This window comes from Microtus pennsylvanicus, chromosome 12 (assembly GCF_037038515.1).
Source record: "Microtus pennsylvanicus isolate mMicPen1 chromosome 12, mMicPen1.hap1, whole genome shotgun sequence".
NCBI lineage: Eukaryota > Metazoa > Chordata > Mammalia > Rodentia > Cricetidae > Microtus > Microtus pennsylvanicus.
In genome coordinates this window covers 63127339-63150285 of record NC_134590.1, presented here as the reverse complement: position 1 = coordinate 63150285, position 22947 = coordinate 63127339, and the positions used below count along the sequence as shown (strand labels likewise).

Here is a 22947-nt window from a genome sequence, read left to right as displayed (position 1 = left end):
GGGAGTCAAGCTAGCTTGAAACATAGCTCTGTGGGCTTTCTTTAGAAAAACTAAACTTTAATACTTATATCATTTTACAATGAAAATAGGTACCCAGAGACAGGTTTGAAATGTTTACAACTGTACAAAAGACATATACAAATCCCGGGCAGGCAGTGGCATCGAGGCTGGTTATAGCCCCCCTCACACCCTAGCCTGTCGGGTGTCACCTTTGGTCCCCTCAGCCTTGTGAGGGAAGGCATGCACAAGCAGAGGAAGTCCTCTCAGCCAGTGCAATTTTTTAAAGAAAAAAATAAAAAAGGTAAAAGTCTAGCAGGCACTAAAATGAAGTTGTAACTTTTTTGGTTTAGCATTTAAAGTGTAATATTGAATAAAAAAAATGTATCTTAAGCACACAAAAAAAACCTAACCCATTATAATTAAAAAAAAAAAAATAAGCCTAAACTCCCCAGAGAAGTGACCTAAAACTTAAAACAGCTTGGGGCCCAGTAGACTGGATGGCAGGTATTGGGGTGGAACACATCCTTCAGTATCTGCTCAGGTCACTTAGCATAGCCAGCAAAGCTTGTCTTCTGGCCTGATGCGGGTCAGCAGCAGAGATGGCACTTAGGACACATTGGTCATGGGCTTGTACTTCTTGAAGCGTGTCCACTGGCCTGTGGCGTAGTTCATCTCGAACACTGTGTCCACTAGCATGGTGGTACTGCCCTGGCCGTCTGCCTTGGGCAGATCCTCTGTGTGCTCGCTGAGCTTGATCTGGATCACATCCCCCTGCTCCGGGCACGGGTTCTCTGTAGGGAGCAGGAGCTGCTGGACTGGTGCCTGGGGCCAAGGAACCCATCCCCCACCCCATGGGGGGCACCTCCCCAGGCTAGTAGCACAGACGCACCTCGAGAGCCAGCCATGAAGCCCAGGATGAGGGCCTTCTCTGGCCGAGTGACCTTGTTTGCTGTCTTGAACATCTCCTGGGCAGCAAACATCTGTTCTCTCTGTAAAGAGAGGATGTGGATGCGGGGGCTGCTGGGCCCACCCACTGGCCCTGCCAGGCTCATCCCATAACAACAGTCCCCACCCCCTGCTGCAAACAGGCAAAGCTATGCCATCCACCTAATGGCTATGAAACCTGACAGGATACTTACCGTGAGAGACAGGTTCTTCTTAGGTTGCTGCTGAACAGGGGCAGGGGCAGGTGCCTGGGTCTGTGGGGCCACCATGGCCACTGGGGGTGTCTGAGCAGTGGGGGTGGCAGCTGGGGGAGTAGTAGGTGTCAGAGGCGAGGTAGGTGTTGCAGGTGTTGGCGTAGCTGGGCTCAGGCCACTGTTATACATAGGTGCTCTTTGTTTAAATTGAGCTGGCAGTGTAGGACTTGGAGCACTGGGCTCCTCAGGAGGTCGGCTGGCTTCCCGGGATGGAGGGGCTGCAGGCAGAGCAGATTTACTAAGGAGAGTTATTCAGGAAAAGGATTATACCTCAAATCTATTCATCCCAGTCTCCAGGCTGTCTGCTCCAGACATCATATGCTGGAGACAATAGGCTCAACTCAAATCTTACAGGTTTTGACAGCAACTGTGTCCCATACTGACCTGCTCTGTCTTGCTCCAATCACTGCTGACCAGAAACCCTTGCTGACCATCGCAGCTAGGGACATGTGCCTTGTGCCTTGTGCACTACTACCCAGCAGGGCAGAACCTACGTCCTCAGGCATTTCTAGATCCAGAGATAAAGTTATCCAGGACTCTGGTTAGCTCCTGACCTATGACTAGTTCCCCATAAACTGGGTGTTGGTTACAAGGCACCGGAAAGCAATTCCCCCAAGCCTAGCACTCTTTTTGCTCAGCAGGGTTTCTTAGATGACCCTCAACTAACCAGCCTCCCTCTCCCGCGAACAGCTGACTAACCAAAGCTTGTGTCTGACCCTGAAGGAATTATCCCCTCTGTAGTATCCTTCATCAGGGAAGAAACAATCCTCATGACCCCACCCATCCAGAGATCAAGGTGCCAAAAGTGGCAGTTTTGGCAGCCACTCATGCACTCAAAACAGGACTTAGGGCGTATTTCTTGGCCAGGAGGAGTTCCCTCCATGCTGCCTGAGATCAAGAGACAATGAGACAGGCGCCTTAATGCTGAGCAGCACCACGTGTGCAAGGCTACTTCCTAGGTGCACATGCTAGGGCAAGCCCTTGTGTGGGCTTAGCATACTGCAGGCTACTCACCTGGGGGAGTCTCAGAGCTGGGGATATATGATGAGGCAGGTACTACACTGGGGGTAGAGGGCAGATAACTTGTGGAGGGAAGTGCTGGCTCACTATTCAAAGACCCAAGTTTCTGGAAGACAAAGGCCATGATCCCTTCAGGCAGATCTCAGTTTTAATTCACCTCCCAGACAGCCTCCATCAGCCCTTGCCCATCAATGGAGCAGGACGACTCATATCCCCAGGACAGGGACAGTGGCTTCTCCAGGCCATAGCTCCCTGGTTTTAATGATGCTGGACTCCAAACTTAAGCCATGGCTACCACCCCATGGTCCCAAACTGATACCTGGAGAAAGAAGTTCAGCAATGCAATGACCTCAGAGGCAGAGACCATACCATGCAACAGGGCCACACTGCCTCTACACATGCAACCTCTGTACCTATGGCTCTGAAAACCTATTTCTATTTCCACAGACAGCCTCTGGGGAAGAGCTATGCTGGCTGATTCACCTACATGCAAGACCTGGTCTCCAGGGCACTGGGGACTATACCCACTGGACAGAGAGGAAAATGAGGCACAGACGTATGAAGAGAGCCCAGGCAGTAATTTCAGTATAAAACAGGTATTCATTCCAAACACGTGGCTGATGCCCAAGTCAGGCTCTGGCTCCCTTTGCCACTCACATACACATACATACATACCTGCATACATGTACACTTTTACAGAACACAGCTTAGCGGCTAGCAATCAGGACAAGGTGGGACATATTATTTTGACAGTTGAAAGTGTCCATGGCTGCACTGCATGGAAGCCCTACCTGTGTGGACACCAGGCCAGCAGCATAGTCAGGAGTGGCATTTTCAACAACTGTCTCTTCCTTGGTGGGCTTTTCCACCACTTCTGTGTCTACCAATAAAGAGAGTTGGTTAGTGACGCTCTGACCCAGCTCCAGTTCAGAGGTCACAAGTGTCCCCTGGTCTCTGCAGAGAATAAATGTAATCCTAACACTTGGAAAGTTACAAGCTTGAGGCCAGCCTGGACTACAGTGTAAGACTTTGTCTCAAAAGCCATTCCCTCTCTCCACTCCCACCCCCCACCCCCACAAAGAAAAAGGACTCCTGGGAAAAGTCCCGTTACCACTGTGGTAAGATAAAGCACTCAGGCATATTGGACCCAGAAGGAAACCCCAAAGCACCAAGATACTACTCAGGCAGAACCAACCATAGCACACTAGGCTACAGTGCCTCTAACCTCCCTCCAGACTTGAAATGTCCCATACACACCTAAAGTCTTCCTCCTCCTCTTTGCCTCTCGGCCAGCACCGACCGTATTCAGCTCAGAAATATCCAGTAGCTGCCAAAACAAGTACATTCCATACTTAATTATAGAGCGAAGAATCAGGACTTGGCCTTGCCAGGGATGAAAAGGGATGTCCCACCTTCACACCCCTTTCTTTCTGCAGTGGTGTCCTCGAAGGTGGTATTGGGGTCCGGTTACCAGAGGGACTGAAGACGCTGGGTGTGGTGGGACTTCTGAAGGGGGCTTGCTTCGGGATGCCTTTGAGAGGGGCTACAGAAAAGACTGATGTCAATGGAAACAGCAACTTTTGAGCACAGGTGGGTTAAACAAGGCTGCTTCTGCCTTGGGGAAGCTTCATACAAATTAGTCTCTCCTATCTCATTTTGTGTTTTGTATATTTCATCCCAGGCTAAACAGAACTTGAGGCTGGGCCAAGGGTGGTGGCACATGCCTTTAATCCTAGCACTCAAGAGGCAGAGGCAGGCATATTTCTGAGTTCAAGGCCAGCCTGGTCCACAGAGTGAGTTTCAGAACAGCCGGGGCTACACAGAAAAACCCTGTCTCGAAAAAACAAACCAAACCAAACTTGGGGCTGAAGCAATGGCTCAGTGGTTAAAAGCATTCTCCTAGAGGTTCAACTCCCAGCCCCACTGCTAGCTCCAGTCCCAGGGTATCTGGTGCACCCTTCTGGTCTCCAACAGCACTGCACACAGGTGCAGACATATCCAGACAGAGCACCCATACACATACAATAAAATAATTTTTAGAAAACCAATTAAACAACCCACTCAGACTGTTTTTGCCAGGGTCACTGTGGTGAAGGGAAACTGGTTTAGACCCTATAAACCTAACGACATCTCTGAAGGTCTGCTGGGAAGACCCAGGCTTGAGACTCTGGAAGTTCATGACTCATATCCTTTCTGGGAAGGCTGGAGTAATGGAAGATAACAGCCGTCTATGACACCAGAGACCTCCAGACCTTATAGGACAAGAACTATCCAGCTATCATCTCTGCCCAGAAAAGTAACGACACCTATGTATACCTATATACATTTGTCATCACCTAGGAAGCCTTGTGCTACAAGTTGGTTGTCAAAAGTGGACATATAGTGATCGTCAGACTTCCCCTTTAAAAAAAAGTTTCTGCAGTGCCTGTCCTCAGGGACAAGGAAAGCAAGGTGGAGCCTATGCTGTGGCAACAAACGGCAGCAAGGGAAGAGCCCTGCCCTGCAGTAATAATGGTAGAATGGTGACCCATACTATAGACTCTCCACTACTAGCTCTATGTCTGCTTTGGGGTTATAGGAACTTGGTATGCCAAGACACCAGATGAACCTCATCCTACAGCTGTCCTGCCTGCTGGGTGCTGGACATGGTTCGAGGAGTCCTGTCTTCTTGTACTTCACAGAATGCAAAGCAGACATTCATACAGGCACATGCATGAAGAGCCAAACTGCTGTGTGACCCTCCATCTTGGAAACTTGCCCTGAGCGCTCAGCCTAGCCAGCCAGCTGTCACACCTGTTACACCCAGGAGGGCAGCTACAAGTGACAGAGCAGCAGCAAATGTTCCTCCAGCTGGGCACCTCCCTCAGGACTCAGGTCTGACTCACACCTTTCCCATCAGGTCACCCTGCCTGGCAGGCAGCCACAGCACTGGCCTGAGAACACGAAGCCTTACTTGTCGTGTCCATCTTGCGGAGCAGCCCCCGGCCCTTGGCGTGGAACGGCACCCCGGCACTTCTCTTCAGCTGCTGGGCTGTCTCAGTGGCTGTGTAAAAAAAGCCACAGGGTCAAGGTCTCTTAGATCATAGGGCCTCTCAGCCCATAAAGTAACCCCAACAAAAGTGATTCATAAAAATACCCAAGGTAACTTCTTTGTATAACCCAGCAGGAATGCAGTCAGTAATGGCACTGACCTTACAGTGATTATTACTTTAAAAAAAAAAAGAAGGAAGGAAGGACTATTTCCTGGTGATTTGTAAAACAAATCATTGCCTACCTACTCAGATAATCTAACATTAAGTGAAGAATTAGTGGAAATTTTTTGCTACTCAGTCAGAGCTTCTAAGAAGTCTATTTTTCACTGGGCATGGTGGCGCACACCTTTAATCCCAGCACTCAGGAGGCAGAGGCAGGCGGATCTGAGTTTGAGACCAGCCTGGTCTACAGAACAAGTTCTGGGCAGTCAAGGCTACCTATTCAGAGAAACCCTGGCTCAAAAATACAACAACAACAAAAAAATTATTTTTCTTTTATTTTCATCACCGTTCCCAGGGTAGCAAGATGAAATAGAACGGAGAGTGGTGACAGGAGACATGGGCTACAGCATGTGCGGGCTTTGGCGGGAAAGAAGGAAGTGGCCAACTGCTCACCGCATGGCTTCTGGGGTGCCAAGTCTCATCCTGGGTGCCTGTTTCTAGGTGTTTCTGAGGATACACCGATGGGGCAACAGTTAGTTAAGACCAACTTAATTTCCACTACATCTCCTCCAAAAGGGAGAGCACCGCACTCGCCTGTGGCCATAATTCAATCCGCTGAGGCCTTCCCTTTGCTCTGGTAAACAAAGCTTGTTTTGGGACAGATCCTGGCGGCATAAAATGGACAGAAAACAGAAAAGTCTCTCCCCTGGGATGGCCCTGACTTGGCTGCCTGTCTTCATCTGTGGACTCTCAGACCCCTGCCCAACTCTGCTCCATTCACCAGGGACTCTTGTGGCCATGGAAGGACTAACACCAGGGCTAGTATAGCAGGCGTGTTTTCTCTTCTTATGTCCCTTAACAGAAAATACTAAATTTCCCTCTTAACTGCACTGGCTTTCTAAAGTGATGACCTAAGCCAAGAAAATACCACTGACGGGGCACTTGAGATCGCAGCAAGATAGATTCTTCCATTAGCACAGAGTGAAGCCAACTGTGAAAGAGCTGAATGTTAAAGAAAAGGAATTGATCAGAGCCGTAATAAAACAATATCAAACAATAAACCCATCAGTTGTAAGCATATGTGTCTAAACCTCCCCAGTTCATGGAGCAGCTTGACACAAGCTTAAATGCAGCCGAGACTGTCTTCGGAAATTTGCATTTAAGTGGCTGCAGAAACATCACAGCCACCTGCTGCACCCCAAGAAACCTGGACCCTGAGAGGGGCTGGTATCTCTCACAGGTCCCGCAGCCATCTTTACAGTAGGCCCAGGCCTCACAGAGTTCTACATAAGTCTGAGAAAGAAACAGATTATCCTCCAGTGGCTCGGGAAAGCTGCAGGGTTAGACCGAAGGCAGTGGCCGTGCTGCTGACTGTCGACAGCAGAGACCTTTCAGAGCAGCTCAGTCTGCCTGCCCCACAGCTACCAGGCAGCACAGACCGCAGCCAACTGACACAGCCGGCTCCAGGCTCTTCTCAGATTTCTCCAAACCATATTTTCTGGGCTTGATGTAGCTCTGTGATCCCAACACTCTAGGAGGCTGAGGCAGGAGAAGGTAGAACTCAAGCCAGCTTAGGCTACCCAGTGAGACTGTATTCCCAAAACAAAACAAAAAACCAGAGCTATTTACAAACCTTAGTAAATGTTAACTGCACATTTATGACCCGGGCGGTGGTGGCACACACCTTTAATCCCAGCACTCAGGAGGCAGAGGCAGGTAGATATCAGTGAATCTGAGGCCAGCCTGGCCTACAAAGTAAGTTTCAGGACAGCCAAGGCTACAGTTTATGGAAATTTATGTTTTTTATTTTTAATCCTTTTCATTTGTTTGCCTTTTATTTGTATTGTTTTGCTAAAATGAGGTTTTGAGCTGGGTATGGTGGCCCACACCTTTAATTCCAGCACTCAGGAGGCAGAAGCAGGCGGATCTCTTGAGTTCAAAGCCAGGCTGGTCTATAGAGCTAGTTCCAGGACAGCCAGAGCTATAACAGAGAAACCCTGTCACAGTCTGAAGTCAAGTGATCTTTCTGCCTCAGTATCTCAAGAAGCTGCGACCCAGGTACACAATACACCTGGCTTAAAACCCATACTTTAATGTTATTTAGCTAAAGGACACTTTCTCCAGCAAATAAGTGCCTTCTACACAAACCATTGTAAGACATGATTTAGGAAAGCACTTAATGAAATCCTTCAACCTCTTCTATAATAGACACCAGGTCAGGACACAAGCAGCAGTCTCGCATCCCGTCTTGGCCAGCAGATTCTACTTTGTGAGATTACAGGCACCACACTTAAAAACCCTGAGGTCTTGAATGCGTATTTCTAAACAACAGTGATCTAACACAGAAAAGACAAGCTACGCTCTTTCAAGACAGCACAGAGAAAGAGCAGGACTGTAACCCAAGTACTCACACTTCTGTAGCAGCTCTGCCCGCAGAGTGGCACTCTTGGGCTTCCGCTTCAACTGGAAATGTTTCACTGGTGGGGTGAGAGGCCCGGCAAGGGTGGTCAGGGCATTCTTGTTCAGGTACTGGCACTCCAGTGGTAGCATGGCAGACGCCTCACACTCACCCACTGTGGAAAGCCAGAGTGTCACAGGAAGTCAGAGCTCTTGCACCAGGGAGCTCAGGCTGTTTGTGACCCTCACAGCTCACATTCCAACGGCTCCATGTAGGTTTCATTTTACAGGCATGGCAGCTTTCTGCTTTGGTTTCAACCCCCTGTGGTTCCCACCATTCCAAGAACCCAAGATCATCCAAGTGGGTCAGGAACAAATGATAGGCCTGCCACCCTAGAGGGAGGCTCATCAGACTCTCCAGGGACGTTTTAAAAACAAGAAATGCTAGAAGACAAGGATTCCTCAGTTATGTCAACTACAAGCCGTGGGAGCAGGGGTGCAGGAACCACAGCATACTGTGTATAGCAGCACGGAGAGCAGTATCCTGCGTCCTAACGACAGGGCAGCTTCAACACCAGGAAAGCCCCCCCCCCTCTGACTACAGAGCACCGGTGGTCGGTCACCCTAGACACTGCTCAACTGCGGTCTTAAAAACTACCCATGTGTGCCCCTGATTCAGTGTGCTCACAAGAGGTCAGAGCCTGAAAAACTCCAAAGAGTTGCCCCAGTCAGTTACATAACAAGAGAAGCAGATTCAGAAGAAGTTGCTTCATCCTTCTGCTCCCAAGAGAGTCAGCTACCCCAGCAATGGGGATGTGTGACCTGTGCAGGCCAGTGTTCCTAGACTGCAAATAAAAATCAAAACCCCAAAACGTACTAGGGCCTCACAAGCAGCCATGCAGGGGTGTGTGGCCTCAAGCCTTTATTTTTCCAAGAAGAAGAATGCACCAGAGGTGTGGAGACCCCACTGTCGCTTCTCTAAAACCACCTCAGATTCTAGATTTGTTATGTAGGACAGAAAATGTTTTAGGTTCTGAAGACATTAACTTGCAGCGTTCAACCCTCATGGAGCTTACGGAGAGACAGCAAGTACAGCAGGGATGAGTCATCTGAAGGCAGACGTAGCATGCAGTGGAAACAGGGCTGTGAAGTCAGACTGCAGCATGAGGAAGGAGAGCCACTGTCTGAGGAGCCACAGCACGCCACACTTACAGTGTGATATGGACAACCCAATTTCTAAAGTGAGACCCACTTCTTCCCATTGTAAAATAAAGCCAGACTACTTACCTTTTTCTCTAAGTTCTCCTAGGATGTCTTGAACATTGGGGTTCTGCTCCTCAAGGTCTAGATTCAGTGAGCCCGTGTCAGGAAAGGATTTCAGAATGTCAGCAACCATAAGGACCCAGGGGTCTGAGTCCAGGGTGGCCAGTTGGATAATATCCATCAGAGCGCCCTTCATCTGCCAAGACAGAAGATGCCAATTACATGCTATAAAAGTTACCAGCTCCGCTTCCCCTCCTGGAACAGCGACAGCTTCAAATGCCTCCTGCCACAAATCTACCCATTTTCACACTGTGGCCTCTGGGTGGCCTGTAACAGTAATCACTGTGACAACCTGTGGTGGAATATGACTTTAACTGTGTAACTGTGTTACTTTTGTATATGCTGCATTTGTTTAATGATGTAAAGATGTGTTGCTATTTCACTTCGGCTAAGGCACCTGATTGATCTGAAAAGCTGAGCAGCCAATAGCTAGGCAGAAGAGGGATAGGTGGGACTGGCACGCAGAGAGAATAAGAGGAGGAATCTAGGCTCAGGAGAAAAGGAGAAGAGAGAAGAGAACAAGGGAGAAAGAGAAGGATGCATCAGCTAGCCAGACATGGGGTAACCAGGGAAGTAGGACATACACAAGAAAGGTAAAAGAACCCTAAGGCAAGACATAGATGAAGAGAAACAGGTTAACTGAAGTTGTAAGAGCTAGTGGGACAAGCATAAGATAAGGCTGAGTATTCATAAGTCTCTGGGTCATGATTTAGGAGCTGGTTGGTGGCCCCAAAGCCTGCTACAGTTAGTGTTCCAACATGGGGCCCAAATTTCCACATAGGGCCTGAGAAAGCTGGAGAGAGAGAGAGAGAGAGAGAGAGAGAGAGAGAGAGAGAGAGAGAGAGAGAGAGAGAGAGAGAGGAGAGAGAGAGGAGAGAGAAGAAAAAGAAGATATGGCTCCTTTAAGAGGCTCTGCAGAACCAACAAGCTAAGTAAAATCACCTGCCACAGTCCCAGGGTTGGGGCAGCTGAATGTTAAGGCTAGCTGTAATGGACCTGAGGAAGGAGCAGAGCCAGTCACCAGGGCAACACAGCAGTAGCTTAAGGTTTGGTTCACAGTCAGATGGAAGAAAAACCTCTAAATCGGTTACAGTGTGTTTAAGTGTGCAAAATGGCTCAGAAGTTAAGAGCACTGACTGTTGTTCTACTAGAGGTCCCGAGTTCAATTCCCAACACCCACATGGTGGCTCACAACCATCTTTAATGAGATCTGGTGCTCTCTTCTGACATGCAGCCAGGACATTGTATACATAATAACTAAATCTTTAAAATAATAATAAAGTCTTTAAACAGAGAGTAAAGTAACTAACAGGCACATAAAAGTGGGAAATAGAGAGTCTGGTTCCTATGATGTTGACTTTGAATTTTTTGAATGCTGATGAGTGAACCACAGATGCTGAGACAAGGGATTGTGAAAGGGACTGCTGAATTAAACCGGCCTAGATATGCTGTAGGATCCCCTCTGTGCTGTGACGATGTTTAATACCATTAGCTAATAAAGAGCCTTTGGCCTACAGCAAAGCAGAACAGAGCCAGGTGGGAAATCCAATCAGAGATACGGGGAGAAGTACGGAGTCAGACAGATGTACTAGAGAACAGGTAATGATGAAGCCACATGACAAAATAAAGATTAACAGGAATGGGTTAACAACGTGCAAGAGTTAGGAAGCAGTAAGTGTGAGAATATGCAAAAAGGTTTGTAATATTATACCTCTGAGTGACTCTTTTAAAAGTAGCTACAGGACCAGGCAGGACAGAAAAGCATGTTTACAAGATACTTTAGGGATACCTTCACTTTAAAATGGAATTCAGAAAATGTGTTGTGTTGGGGAAGACATTATGCTTTTGTTTTCATAAGAAATAAAAGGCTGTGGATTCCTTCAAGATTAATAGAGATCAGGTTTGGTCTGGGTAGGCCTCCTGAAAATTTTGGCTACAGACATAAAGAAGTAAACCAAGAAAAAACACATGACACGTGACATATATGCTGAACAGTTCTAAAACTGGACAACAAAAGTTACAGCTACTTTCCCCAGGAGTTGACCTTTACCTCAATTTCCTCAGGGTCCCCTGTAGATCTCATCATCCTCAGGCAACAGGAAGCAGTCAAGAGAACACAACACCCACATTCCCAAAAGGTGGGGTGGGTGATCTTTGGTCATTTAGTGGGTTATGGATGTTTGTCATTGTGTAGGGGGGTTAGAGGAATATAGGGTAAACAGACAACTATTAACCTCAAATATTTTACATTGGTATGAATTTTGGTATAGTAATACAAATTTTAAAATATTTTGTTATACTGTATACATGTTACTACTTTTGTTTAGGGTATTGTGTTTATGCTACTCATGTGAAAATGTGATGTATAGTTAAAAAATGCAGGTTAGCAGTTAGTCATTTATAATAATCAAACTTGTAGTCATGTTAGGCATGTTTCAAGGTCAAATATATATTTTTAGATAGGTGATGTTCAAACATTTCAGAGACTTATGGAATATGGCATCTAAGACGTTTAATAACCTAAGGCTTTTCATGACAGCAAAACACATCTGTTCTAGCAGCACCACTTTACTTCAGAAAAGGATGATGGGCATCAAAGAACCTCCATATGGAGTTCGCTTTCATTGTGAAAAGGATGATGGCATCAAAGAACCTCCATATGGAGTTCGCTTTCATTGTGGCAAAGTTAGCCTCTAGGCAAGAAACTGCCTTGCCTCAACTGCTGACAGTATGCTGTAAAAACTGGACAAGTAGGACATACAGGAAATGACTGCTAAACTTTGCCAAGACAAGGTGGGTCAGTCCTTCAAATTTCTTGTTTCACAGAAAAGTCTGCCAGATATTCTAAACCTATAGACCGAGGATGAACTCCCCAACACTGCAGAGGAATCCAGGCAGCCAGATGTTTGTCATTTCTATAGTCTTAGAAGTAAGTGCCTTGCTGTTGTGGATTATTTTAACTATATAAAGATGTGTTACATTTGTTTATGCTGAGGAATATTATTTTAACCGTGAAAAGGTGTGTTACACTTGTTTACACTGCCTTTGTTAACAATGAAAAGATATGTTACATTCGTTTATGCTGTATTTGTTTAACTATGTAAAGATGTGTTGCACTTTTTTCACCTTGCCTGCCTAAGCCACCTGATTGGTCTAAGAAAAACCTAAATGGCCAACAGCCAAGCAGGAGGATAAGAAGGGCTGGAGAGAAGAGAGAAAAATAGGAAAAATCTAGGCTTGGAGAGAATGAGGGAGAAAGAGAGAGACACACAGGCCAGTCAGCCAGCCAGCCGCTGGACAAGAAAGAAGCAAGAAAAGTAGAACAGACAGACAAGAGGGAGGGAGGGAGGGAGAGAGGGAGGGAGGGAGGGAGGGAGGGAGGGGAAAGAGAAGGGAAGAGGAAGAGAGGTAAAAAGCCCCAAGGCAAATGTAGATGAAGAGAAATGGTACTTCTAAGAGGGACAAGCATAAGATAAGGCTGAGCATTCATAACGGATGAGAAGTCTCTGATTTGGGAGCTGGTTGGCAATCCAAGAAAGCCTGCTACAGAGTACCTTCCTATTCTGGAGCAGCACTTCCCATTCCTCAAGGCCTTTAAATTCACTCGAGCACCATCAAGTCAGTTTCTGTTGTCTCTGCAATCATCTGCATGCTTACACAAGGTATCCTTACTTCCCAGCCACACATTAAGGTGTTAGCAACTCCAACTAATTCTGCATCCCTCACTGATTCACTGAAACGCCTTTCTCTTTGATAAAACTGGTTGAAAACCCCAGACCCTGAATTTCCTGTAAACAACTTGTTATGCTTGCAGCTGCTCTGAGCAAAACAACTTGTTTTCCCGTGTTTGCATCTGCTCTGAACACTAGACCCTCAGGAGTTCCTGAAGAGTTCCCTCCATGACAGACTTTATAAACTCTAAATAATTGACTCCCTAAGTAGTTTTTAGTTATGGTATCTTTTTAAAGAATCATTCATCCATTCATTTATTATTGTAGAATGTTCTGACTGCATGTATCACTGCAGGCCAGAAGAGGACCCCAGATCTCATTATAGATGGTTGTGAACCACCATGTGGGTGCTGGGAATTGAACTCAGGACCTCTGGAAGAGCAGAGCTCCCTTACCAGTGAGCCATCTCTCTCCAGCCCTGGTTATGGTATCTTATTACAATGATAGAAATCAAACTACGAAAACAATATATTAGTTACTTTTCTATTGTTGTGATGAACATCATGACCAAGGCAATTTACAGAAGAATTTATTTGGCTTTAGGATTCCAGTATTAAAGTCCACCATGGCAGGGAAGAGCTGGAGCACAGCTAAGTGTTCACATCCTCAACCACAATGACAAAGAACGAACTTGAAATGGTCAAAGTCTTTAAAATCTTAAAGCTCACCCCACACCCAGTGGCATACTTCTTCTAGGAAGACCACACCTCCTAAGCCTCCCAAAACTGTGCTACTAACTGGGAGCCAAGCATTCAAATCCCAGAGCCTATGAGGGACATCCTCAGTCAAATCACCCCAACACTCACACCAAGAAAAAACGATAACTAAGCTAGTATTAATGTCAGATAAAAACTGTGACAAAGGCCAGACATGGTGGTTCATTTCTTTAATTCTAGCACACAGGAGACAGAGACAGATGGAGCTTTGTGAGTTCCAGGCCCGTCACGGCTGCACAGTGAGTGAGACTCTGTTATTAAAAACAAACAAACATAAAGGACCTAAGGGCCAGCGAGACAGCGTAGCAGTAAGTAAAGACACTTCCCACTAAATCTTTGGAAAAAACCTACTCCCACAAGGTATTCTGTGACCTCCACATATAAAGTATGCAACATAATAAATAAATGTAATAAAAATTAAAAAATAAGGGGAGATAATCTTTATGAACACTTATTTTTAAAAGACCTAAGGAAAAACATTGGCAAATACTCAGATCTCCACCTTCTCCTCAGTTCACAAGGTAACGGCAACAACTACCAAATTATACACACCTATGAACATGAACCTAAAATATACAACACAACAGCTGATATGGAGGAAGAGGCAAATTCAGGAGCTACAATGGGGAGATCAACAGTACAGTAGATAATGAGAACAGTAGGATAATAAAAAAAACAATAAATGCCAGTTACACAGAGAACAGTCACAATAAGATCTCCGCCCAGAGCCAGGTGCGTGCCTTTCATCCCAGCACTCAGGAGGCAGAGGCAGGCAGATCTCTGTGAGTTCCAGGCTGGCCTGGTCTACAGAGTGAGTTCCAGGACCGTCATGACTATGTAGATCCTGTCTCAAAAGACAAAACCACCATCAACATAAAGAAGATGATCTCAGCCCAGGTGCTATTCAAACTTCTTACCTAATGTATTTCTATATATCATTAGCACATAAATTATGAAATATATGAATACAGGCAAATCATAGAACTTAATGATGGTTCTAAATAACTGCCCAAACCTCTATCTAAGCTACAAGACTAATACATACATACACACATACATACGTGTGTGTGTGTGTGTGTGTGTGTGTGTTTGTGTGTATGTGTGTTTTTCAATACGGCTTCTCTTTGTAGTCCTGGCTGTCCTGAATCTTGCTCTATAGACCAGGCTGGTCTCAAACTCAGAGATCTGCCTGCCTCTGCCTCCCAAGTGCTGGGATTAAAGTCTTGTGCCACCACCGACCAGCAAAGTTCTATGCTATTAAGACTATTTACCCTGTGAGCTGAGAGAGCCTGGCTCAGCTGGTAGAGTACTTGCCAAGCCAAGTCTGAGTCTGCGTTCAGATCCCCATACCCACAGAAGAGCCTGGCTCAGTGGGTACACAGCTATAATCCAGCACTACAGAGGTGGAGGGAGACAGGAACAGCCCAGGAGTATGCTGTGGGGCAACTGATGCAGACACCTAATCTGGACTCTGGCCTCCAAATGCACATATGCACATACACTTTCACAGATGTACGCACATGAACGAACATGTAAACACAAAGAGACAAGACTGATACAAGTGCTAGGGGTTAAGAAAAGCTGAAGCCATTCCTGAGGTGAGGTGAGGCTTCACCCTGGACGTCACACTGTGAGCCCTGAGTTTGCGTTATTTACTGGAAAAACCTGTTGCTAGTTGTGGTGCGGCTAAGCCCTAGCACACACCTTTAATTCAAGCTTTCTGCTTGAATATTGTAAACAGGATTAAATAAAGTCAACCACAGGTCAAGAGGTAGAGCAAGCAACCAGTTGACAGGAAGGGAACATAGAATTATTAAGACACCGTAGAGAGTCTTCATAGACCTCGAAAGAACGGTACTCAACTTCCTATGGAAAAGCAAAAACCCCAAGATAGCCGAAACAATCCTGTACAATAAAAGAACTTCTGGAGGCATCACAATCCCTGACTTCAAACTCTACTATACAGCTACAGTACTGAAAACAGCCTGGTACTGGCATAAGAACAGACAGGAGGACCAATGGAACCGAATAGAAGACCTGGATATCAACCCACACATCTTTGAACACCTGATTTTTGACAAAGAAGCAAAAAATATCAAATGGAAAAAAGAAAGCATATTTAACAAGTGGTGCTGGCATAACTGGATATCCACATGTAGAAGAATGAAAACAGACCCATATCTATCACCATGCACAAAACTCAAGTCCAAATGGATCAAAGACCTTAACATAAAGCCAGCCACACTGAACCTTATAGAAGAGAAAGTGAGAAATACACTTGAGTGCATTGGCATAGGGAACCACTTCCTAAATAGAACCCCAGCAGCACAGACACTGAGAGAAACAATTAATAAATGGGACTTCCTGAAACTGAAAAGCTTCTGTAAGGCAAAGGACACGGTCAACAAGACAAAATGACAGCCTACAGAGTGGGAAAAGATCTTCACTAACCTCACATCAGACAGAGGTCTGATCTCCAAAATATACAAAGAACTCAAGAAATTGATCACCAAAAGAACACATAATCCAATAAGAAAAAAAATGGAGTACAGACTAAACAGAGAATTCTCAACAGAGGAATCTAAAATGGCTGAAAGACACTTAAGGAAATGTTCAACATCCTTAGTCATCAGAGAAATGCAAATTAAAACAACGCTGAGATTCCATCTTACATCTCTAAGAATGGCCAAGATCAAAAATACTGATGACCACCATAGATAGAGAAAACGAGTTATTCCTTGACATAACTAAATTTATCTATCCACAAATCCAGCCCTACAGAAAGTACTAGAAGGAAAACTCCAACCCAAGCAAATTAGTTGCACCCACCGAAAGAAAACCAACTGCTGTAGGAACTCCTTCAGCCAGAGACCTTTCAGTTACAAACGTACTTGGGGGGTGGCCTCTTATACTTTAAATGCTGATGTATAGAGTGTTTGCACTCTTCCGGCTGCTGTTTCCCAATTGGTGCAGCGGACGGTGATCTGTGAATCTACCCCTAAATAAATAACCCTTTATTATACTAAAAAAAAAAATACTGATGACAACTTATGCTGGAGAGGTTGTGGGGAAAAGGGAACACTTCTGCACTGCTGGTGGGAATGCAAGCTTTGGATGTCAGTATGGCGATTTCTCAGAAAATTAGGAAACAGCTTTCCTCAAGACCCAGTAATACCACTTTTGGGTATATATCCAAAGGATGCTCAATCGTGCCACAAGGACATGTGCTCTCAATTATGTTCATAGCAGTTTTGTTTGTCATAGCCAGAACCCGGAAACAACCTAAATGCCCCTCTGTTGAAGAATGGATAAGGAAAATGTGGTAAATTTATACAATGGAGTACTACACAGCAGAAAAAAATAACGACATCTTGGGCTGGAGAGATGGCTCAGTGGTTAAGAGCATTGCCTACTCTTCCAAAGGTCCTGAGTTCAATTCACGGCAACCACATGGTGGCTTACAACCATCTGTAATGAGGTCTGGTGCCCTCTCTGGCCTGCAGGCATACACCCAGACAGAATATTGAATGCATAATAAATAAATATTAAAAAAAAACGACGTCTTGAATTTTGCAGGAAAATGGATGGAGCTAGAAAACATCATTTTGAGTGAGGTAACCCAGACCCAGAAAGACAATTATCACATGTACTCACTCATAAGTGGTTTTTAAACATAAGGCAAAGAAAGCCATCCTACAAACCACAATCCCAGAGAACTTAGACAACAATGAGGACACTAAGAGAGACTTACATAGATATAATCTACATGGGAAGTAGAAAGTAGAAAAAGGCAAGATCTCCTGAGTAAACAGGGAGCATGTGGACCTTGGGGGAGGTTTGAAGTGGGGAGGGAAGCAAAGAAAAATGTGGAGCTCAATCAAAATCAATAAATAAAAAAATTCGGAAAAAAAAAAAAGAAAAAGAAACCATAGAGAGTAAGAGAGAGTCAGGAGGACAAGAGAGGCACAGGAAATAGGAGGGAGGGGCATTCAGCTGGAAGAGAGGTTTTGAGATGGCTTGGAGAACGGCTTCTGGGATGTCAGCTGAGGAGGAAGGTCAGCTTTCTCTGCCTCTCTGGGCTAGGAGGCTTTCACCCCAGCATCTGGCTCCAGACTCTTTATTGATAAAATCGAACGATTGAGATTTTGTTAAAAACATGTCACACATCAAGACACACTAACAATAAAGTGACAGTAAGTAGCTAACACATTATTAGCACAACATAGAAATGACTTAAAAAAAAAAAAAAAAGCTCAAACACCCATAGCAGAAGCAACAATACAGCAGAGACAGTCTGCAGGTGGTGCTGAACCTTTCCATAGCCACACTGCAGAACTCTCAGCTCCACAAACCACCTGTCCTGGCCCATGAGAGAAGGAGGTTCACAGCACAGTGCTAACAAGACCACAGGGAAGGAGAGACAATCACCAACTGGCTAAGAACCAAGAGCTTCATCCCAAAAGCTAAGCCACAGCTGGGAAACAGCTGTAGCATGTCACCAAACAAAGACAGTAGCCAGCATTTATTAAAAAGAATATTCCTCCAAAGCGACAAGTCAAGAAAAATAGACAATCATGAAAAAACAAAACTGAACAACTCACAAAAAAGAAAGCCAAACAGAAAAATAAGCGATGGCAATATTCAATCAAACATCGAGGAATATCTACATATTTTCTTGTCCTACGTATTTTAGCACTATTTGACAATATCACTTGGAAAAGCCCACTTGCCATAATCCTGCTTACACCTCCAATTCCACGTCTAGAAAACTGCGCGCTCTCAATCACCTGAACACGTAAAGCTGGTGCCAGTCACAACGGAACAAGTTAACATGAAACAAAAACACCAATGAAAACACTAGACACAACCTAATCATCCATACGCGGTGTGCTCGGAGAACAGACAACCATAATGCACGGAAATCAAACTGCAGCGACTTGGATGGATCTGTCCAGGTGTCTCCCGACAGAAGACACACCCACACCACCCCGAAATTTTGTATGGAACATGGCAACATGTTGCCATTCTAAGTTCAAATGATGCAAAACTAAATACTCTTGCTAGGAATGTACACACACACAATCGACAATCCTGCATAGACAGACAAGACAGACAGATGTGGGGATTGCTCTTGTGGGGAAGAGAGAGGGAAGCATGGACGGGCTATAGAGAATCCACCCTTGTTCTCTTGTATGGAGGAGATAACGAGTGGGTCGTTTAGCGATTAGTATTTGATAAACTGAAAAAACACGTAGCTTTGGTTTATGGCGCAACAAAGACCAAAACCAACCTTAATGATAAAACAGTAACCAGAAATGTTTAAAAACTAGGGTGCTTCGATGTGGTGGCCCAGCTCTGCAATCCCAGCCCTCCAAATAGTGATGCAGGAGGATACCAAGTACGAGGCCACCCTGGGCTACACAGTGAGACCCTGGACACATATCATTTGTGTACATGTTTGCAAGGCATCGTATATTTTGCACAGAGATGCAACGTGAAGTAAGAATGCACTGAAAGAGACGACAGACTAGAGGAAGCTAAGCAGACTGACACTCCGTGAGGCAAAAGCAACAAAATTAAGGTCAGCAGTCCCTTGAAAAGTTACACTAAGAGCCCCAAACCAAGGGGTAGCTTCGGAACTGCGGCGTCCAGAGCTCCGCTCCGGGCCGGCTCGGCTGAGGGCGGTTCGGGCCTTGGGCCCACGAACCTCGCCCGCAGACAGCGTCCAGCAGCGGAAGGCACTACGGCGTCGGGCCGGGTGGGGAGGCCCGGCGGCGCCCACCCGGAGATGCGCGCGGCCAGCGGGAACAAGGAAAGGCAAGGCGCCGGCTGGAGGCGGGAGCTGCGCTCCGGCCCGCGCCCTCACCTCATCCACCGTGCGGCGCGGAAGATGCAGCGTCCCGAGGAGCAGCTTGAGTTTCACAGCCGAGGAGAGGCGGTGGAAGCAGAGGCGGATGTTATCGATGACCGCGGCGGTGAGCAGGGACGCGATGCTGGGCGGCGCCCACAGCTCGTCCGTGGCGCCCAGCTTGTTGTGCAGCCACAGGCCCGTGTCGCTCTCCCGCATGGACGCCATCTTGGCGGCAGAGGCGCGCGCGAGCCGGCATCTTACGCAGACGACTACGTGTCCGCAGCTAGGACCCCCAACATGGCGGCGCCCGTGGGCGCGGGGCGGGGCCTCGAGCCCCGGACAAGCGCAGTGGCGGACGGCCGCGCCCTCCCGAGGCTTCTAGCGGTGGCGCGAGAGAGTGAGCGGTAAGGCTCGGGGCGAGGGTTGTGGGTTTCCGTACAGCATCATGGCGGCGCCCAGGCGGGAGCCGGGCAAAGACGTAGTCTGTAGCTTCTGTGCGCGGTCGAGGTGCTCCAGAGATGAGAGTTAGCGTTCTGTTTCACGTCCGCTGCTCAGGTCTGCAAAGGCTGCTGGCCTCGTTTCTCACAGCCTCGCTTCGCAGCCTCTTCCCCTTGCCCATCCTGCAGGCAGTCATGCGATGGGACCTTTAAAGTTATTTCTATTTTTTTATATAAAATTGGATCTTGGGGATGAATGAGAAAGGAAGGGCTGTGGCTTAAGAATGATGTGTTTGTGAATTGACAAGGGGTCGGGGGGACTGCTGGTGTTGTGTGTCCACCTGACATAAACTAGACATACCAGAAGAAGGAGCCTCCGTTGAGGAAATGTCTCCTTGAGATTCAGCTTTGTAAGGCATTTTCTCAATTAATGATCAATGGGGGAGGACCCAGCCCCTTGTGGGTGGGGCAATCCCTGGGTTCTAAAGGAAAGCTGGCTGAGTAAGCCAGTAAGCAGCACCCCGCCATAGCCTCTTCATCAGCTCCTGCCTCCAGGATCCTGCCTTGTTTGAGTTTCTGTCCTGACTTCCTTCAATAATAAACAGCAAATGCCGTGCAGTGGCGCACGCCTTTAATCCCAGCACTCGGGAGGCAGAGGCAGGAGGATCTTTGTGAGTTCGAGGCCAGCCTGGTCTACAAGAGCTAGTTCCAGGACAGGCACCAAAAAACTACAGAGAAACCCTGTCTCGAAAATAAATAAATAAATAATATAATAATAATAAACAGCAAATAAACTTTTTCCTCCCCAACTTGTTTTTGGTCATATTTCATTACAACAATAGAAACCCTAAGACAGGTTGGTACCAGGAATGTGGGTCCGAGTACAAGACCGTTCTGTGTGTGAGACAGAGATGCCCAGGTCGAGATGCCAGTGGTTAATCAGGAGAGTTGCAGACCATCGCTTCTACCCCAGACCATCCAGTGGAGTAGGCATGCCGGAAGCCCCCACCTCCCTGATGCTGAGGTTACCAACAGACGCCCCAGCCTGGCCTGTTGCTTTTGGGAGGGGGGGTGGATTTTTCAAGACAAGGTCACACTATGTTTGTAGCTCTGGCTGTCCTGGAAGTCAGAGATCCGGCTGCCCTCTGCCTCCCAAATGCTGGGATTAAGTGTGCGCCACTATGCACTTCCACACTTCCTCTCTTTCCTTTTTATTCTTTTTTTTTATTTTTTCGAGACTGGGTTTCTCCGTAGCTTTTTGGTTCCTGTCCTGGAACTAGCTTTTCTAGACCAGGCTGGCCTTGAACTCACAGAGAGCCGCCTGCCTCTGCCTCCCGAGTTCTGGGATTAAAGGCGTGAGCCACCACCGCCCGGCTTTCTCTTTCCTTTTTAAAGGAAGTGCAGCGGAAGTGGCAGTAACACATCGCTCTGCTCACAACTACCCTTGAGATTGAGAACAGGTTGAGCCGAGGACGTAAAACCCACCCGTGCAAAGCAGTGAAACCCTATCTCTTAAAAAATTAGGTATTGGTGCTGGAGAGATGACTCAGAGGTTAAGAGCAGTGGCTGCTCTTCCAGAGGTCCTGAGTTCAATTCCCAGCAACCACATGGTGGCTCATAATCATAATAAGAGGTGTATCATAATGAAATATGGTTCCCTCTTCTGGCCTGCACGGAAAAAATGCAGGCAGCACACTGTATACATAATAAGTAAATTGTAAAAAAATAGGTATTCTGGGGGTGGTGGTCTGTTGTTTACTCTTTGCTTCTTTTGGGGGCCCCACATTCCAGCTCCTAAAGGGTCCAGGAATAGAAATAAAAACTATAAATTTGTAAGCCTTAAAGAAATGGGAGCTAACAGTCATCAGCACTGTCAGAAGCAAGGGATTAACTTTTAACAATGGCTTTTGCCTTACAGTTTACCTCTGTCAACAGCCAGGGGATGACCCTCTGCCCCTTATACCAACAACTGCCTGGACCGAGGTTAACTTTTAAGAAGTTGTTCCTCTGTGACTTTGGCTTTACATTGTTTCGTATGTCCTTCCCTACTATGGAAAACCGGTTGTGCCCAGAAGGTTGTAAAGTTCTTTACAGACACTATCAGCTGGGAAGGAGATCCGCAGGCCTCTGCAGACACCATCTTACCTGAAACCTTGTTATCGAAAGCTTTATATCTTAAAGTTTTATCTTGAAATTGTAAAAATTCCTTTGTCCATGTTTAATGTTTACTTATTACTATAAAAAAGAGGTCAGTGCCCCATTGCCACAGTTTTAGAAGCCTGAACTCTGGCTGTGGTCTCAGCTAGCTGATAAGCTTTTTGTGCTCCGTGGTGTTTTTTTTTTCTGGAATTAAGTTTGCTTCTGATTTTAAGGACGTTGATGGTCTGTCCCCATCACTGCATGACCTCAGACCCAACACTCCAAATAATCATACATAAACACCCTCTTATAAACGCCTGGCCTTAACTTGGCTTCTTTCTTTCTTTTCTGGATTTGTTTAGTTTTGATTATTCATTTTTTAAATATATTTTTATTGAGCTCTACAGTTTTCTCTGCTCCTGTCCCTGCCTTCCTCTCCCCTCCCAAGGTCCCCATGCTTCCAATTTACTCAGGAGATCTTGTCTTTTTAAACCCATGTAAATTAGACCTATGTAAGTCTCTCTTAGGGTCCTCGTTGTCTAAGTTCTCTGGGATTGTGTTTGTAGGCTGGTTTTCTTTGCTTTATGTTTAAAAGTCACTTATGAGTGAGTACATATGATAATTGTCTTTCCGGGTCTGGTTTACCTCACTCAAAATAATGTTTTCTAGCTCCATTCATTTGCCTGCAAAATTCAAAATGTTATTTTTTTCTGCTGTGTAGTACTCCATTGTGTAAATGTACCACATTTTCCTTATTCATTCTTCAGTTGAGGGGCATTTAGGTTGTTTCCAGATTCTGGCTATGACAAACAAAGCTGCTATGAACATAATTGAGCACATGTCCTTGTGGCACGATTAAGCATCCTTTGGATATATATCCAAAAGTGGTATTACTGGGTGTTGTTAATTAATTAACTCCTGGCTTGGCTGCAAAGGTAAA

The 22947-nt window shown here is 46.1% G+C and overlaps 1 protein-coding gene across 1 annotated transcript; it reads right to left on the bottom strand.

The window, feature by feature from the left end:
• Nucleotides 1–36: 36 nt before the first annotated feature.
• Nucleotides 37–19728, bottom strand: Nelfa (negative elongation factor complex member A). Its single transcript, XM_075943951.1, has 11 exons — nt 19447–19728; nt 9098–9269; nt 7825–7986; nt 5173–5262; nt 3632–3762; nt 3477–3546; nt 3011–3099; nt 2214–2325; nt 1140–1417; nt 890–989; nt 37–791 (listed from the first exon to the last, which is right to left on the bottom strand). Exons 1-11 carry the CDS (start codon nt 19654–19656, stop codon nt 607–609), a joined length of 1599 nt encoding a protein of 532 aa, XP_075800066.1. The 5' UTR covers nt 19657–19728; the 3' UTR covers nt 37–606.
• Nucleotides 19729–22947: the final 3219 nt, after the last annotated feature.

Coding starts and splice junctions, on each gene's coding strand:
- Nelfa (XM_075943951.1), bottom strand. CDS start 19,656: ATGGCGTCCATGCGGGAGAGCGACACGGGCCTGTGGCTGCACAACAAG. Junction 3,763..5,172: donor CCGCAAGATGGACACGACAA/GTAAGGCTTCGT, acceptor TCTTTTCTGTAG/CCCCTCTCAAAGGCATCCCG. Junction 3,547..3,631: donor AGAAAGAAAGGGGTGTGAAG/GTGGGACATCCC, acceptor TTGTTTTGGCAG/CTACTGGATATTTCTGAGCT.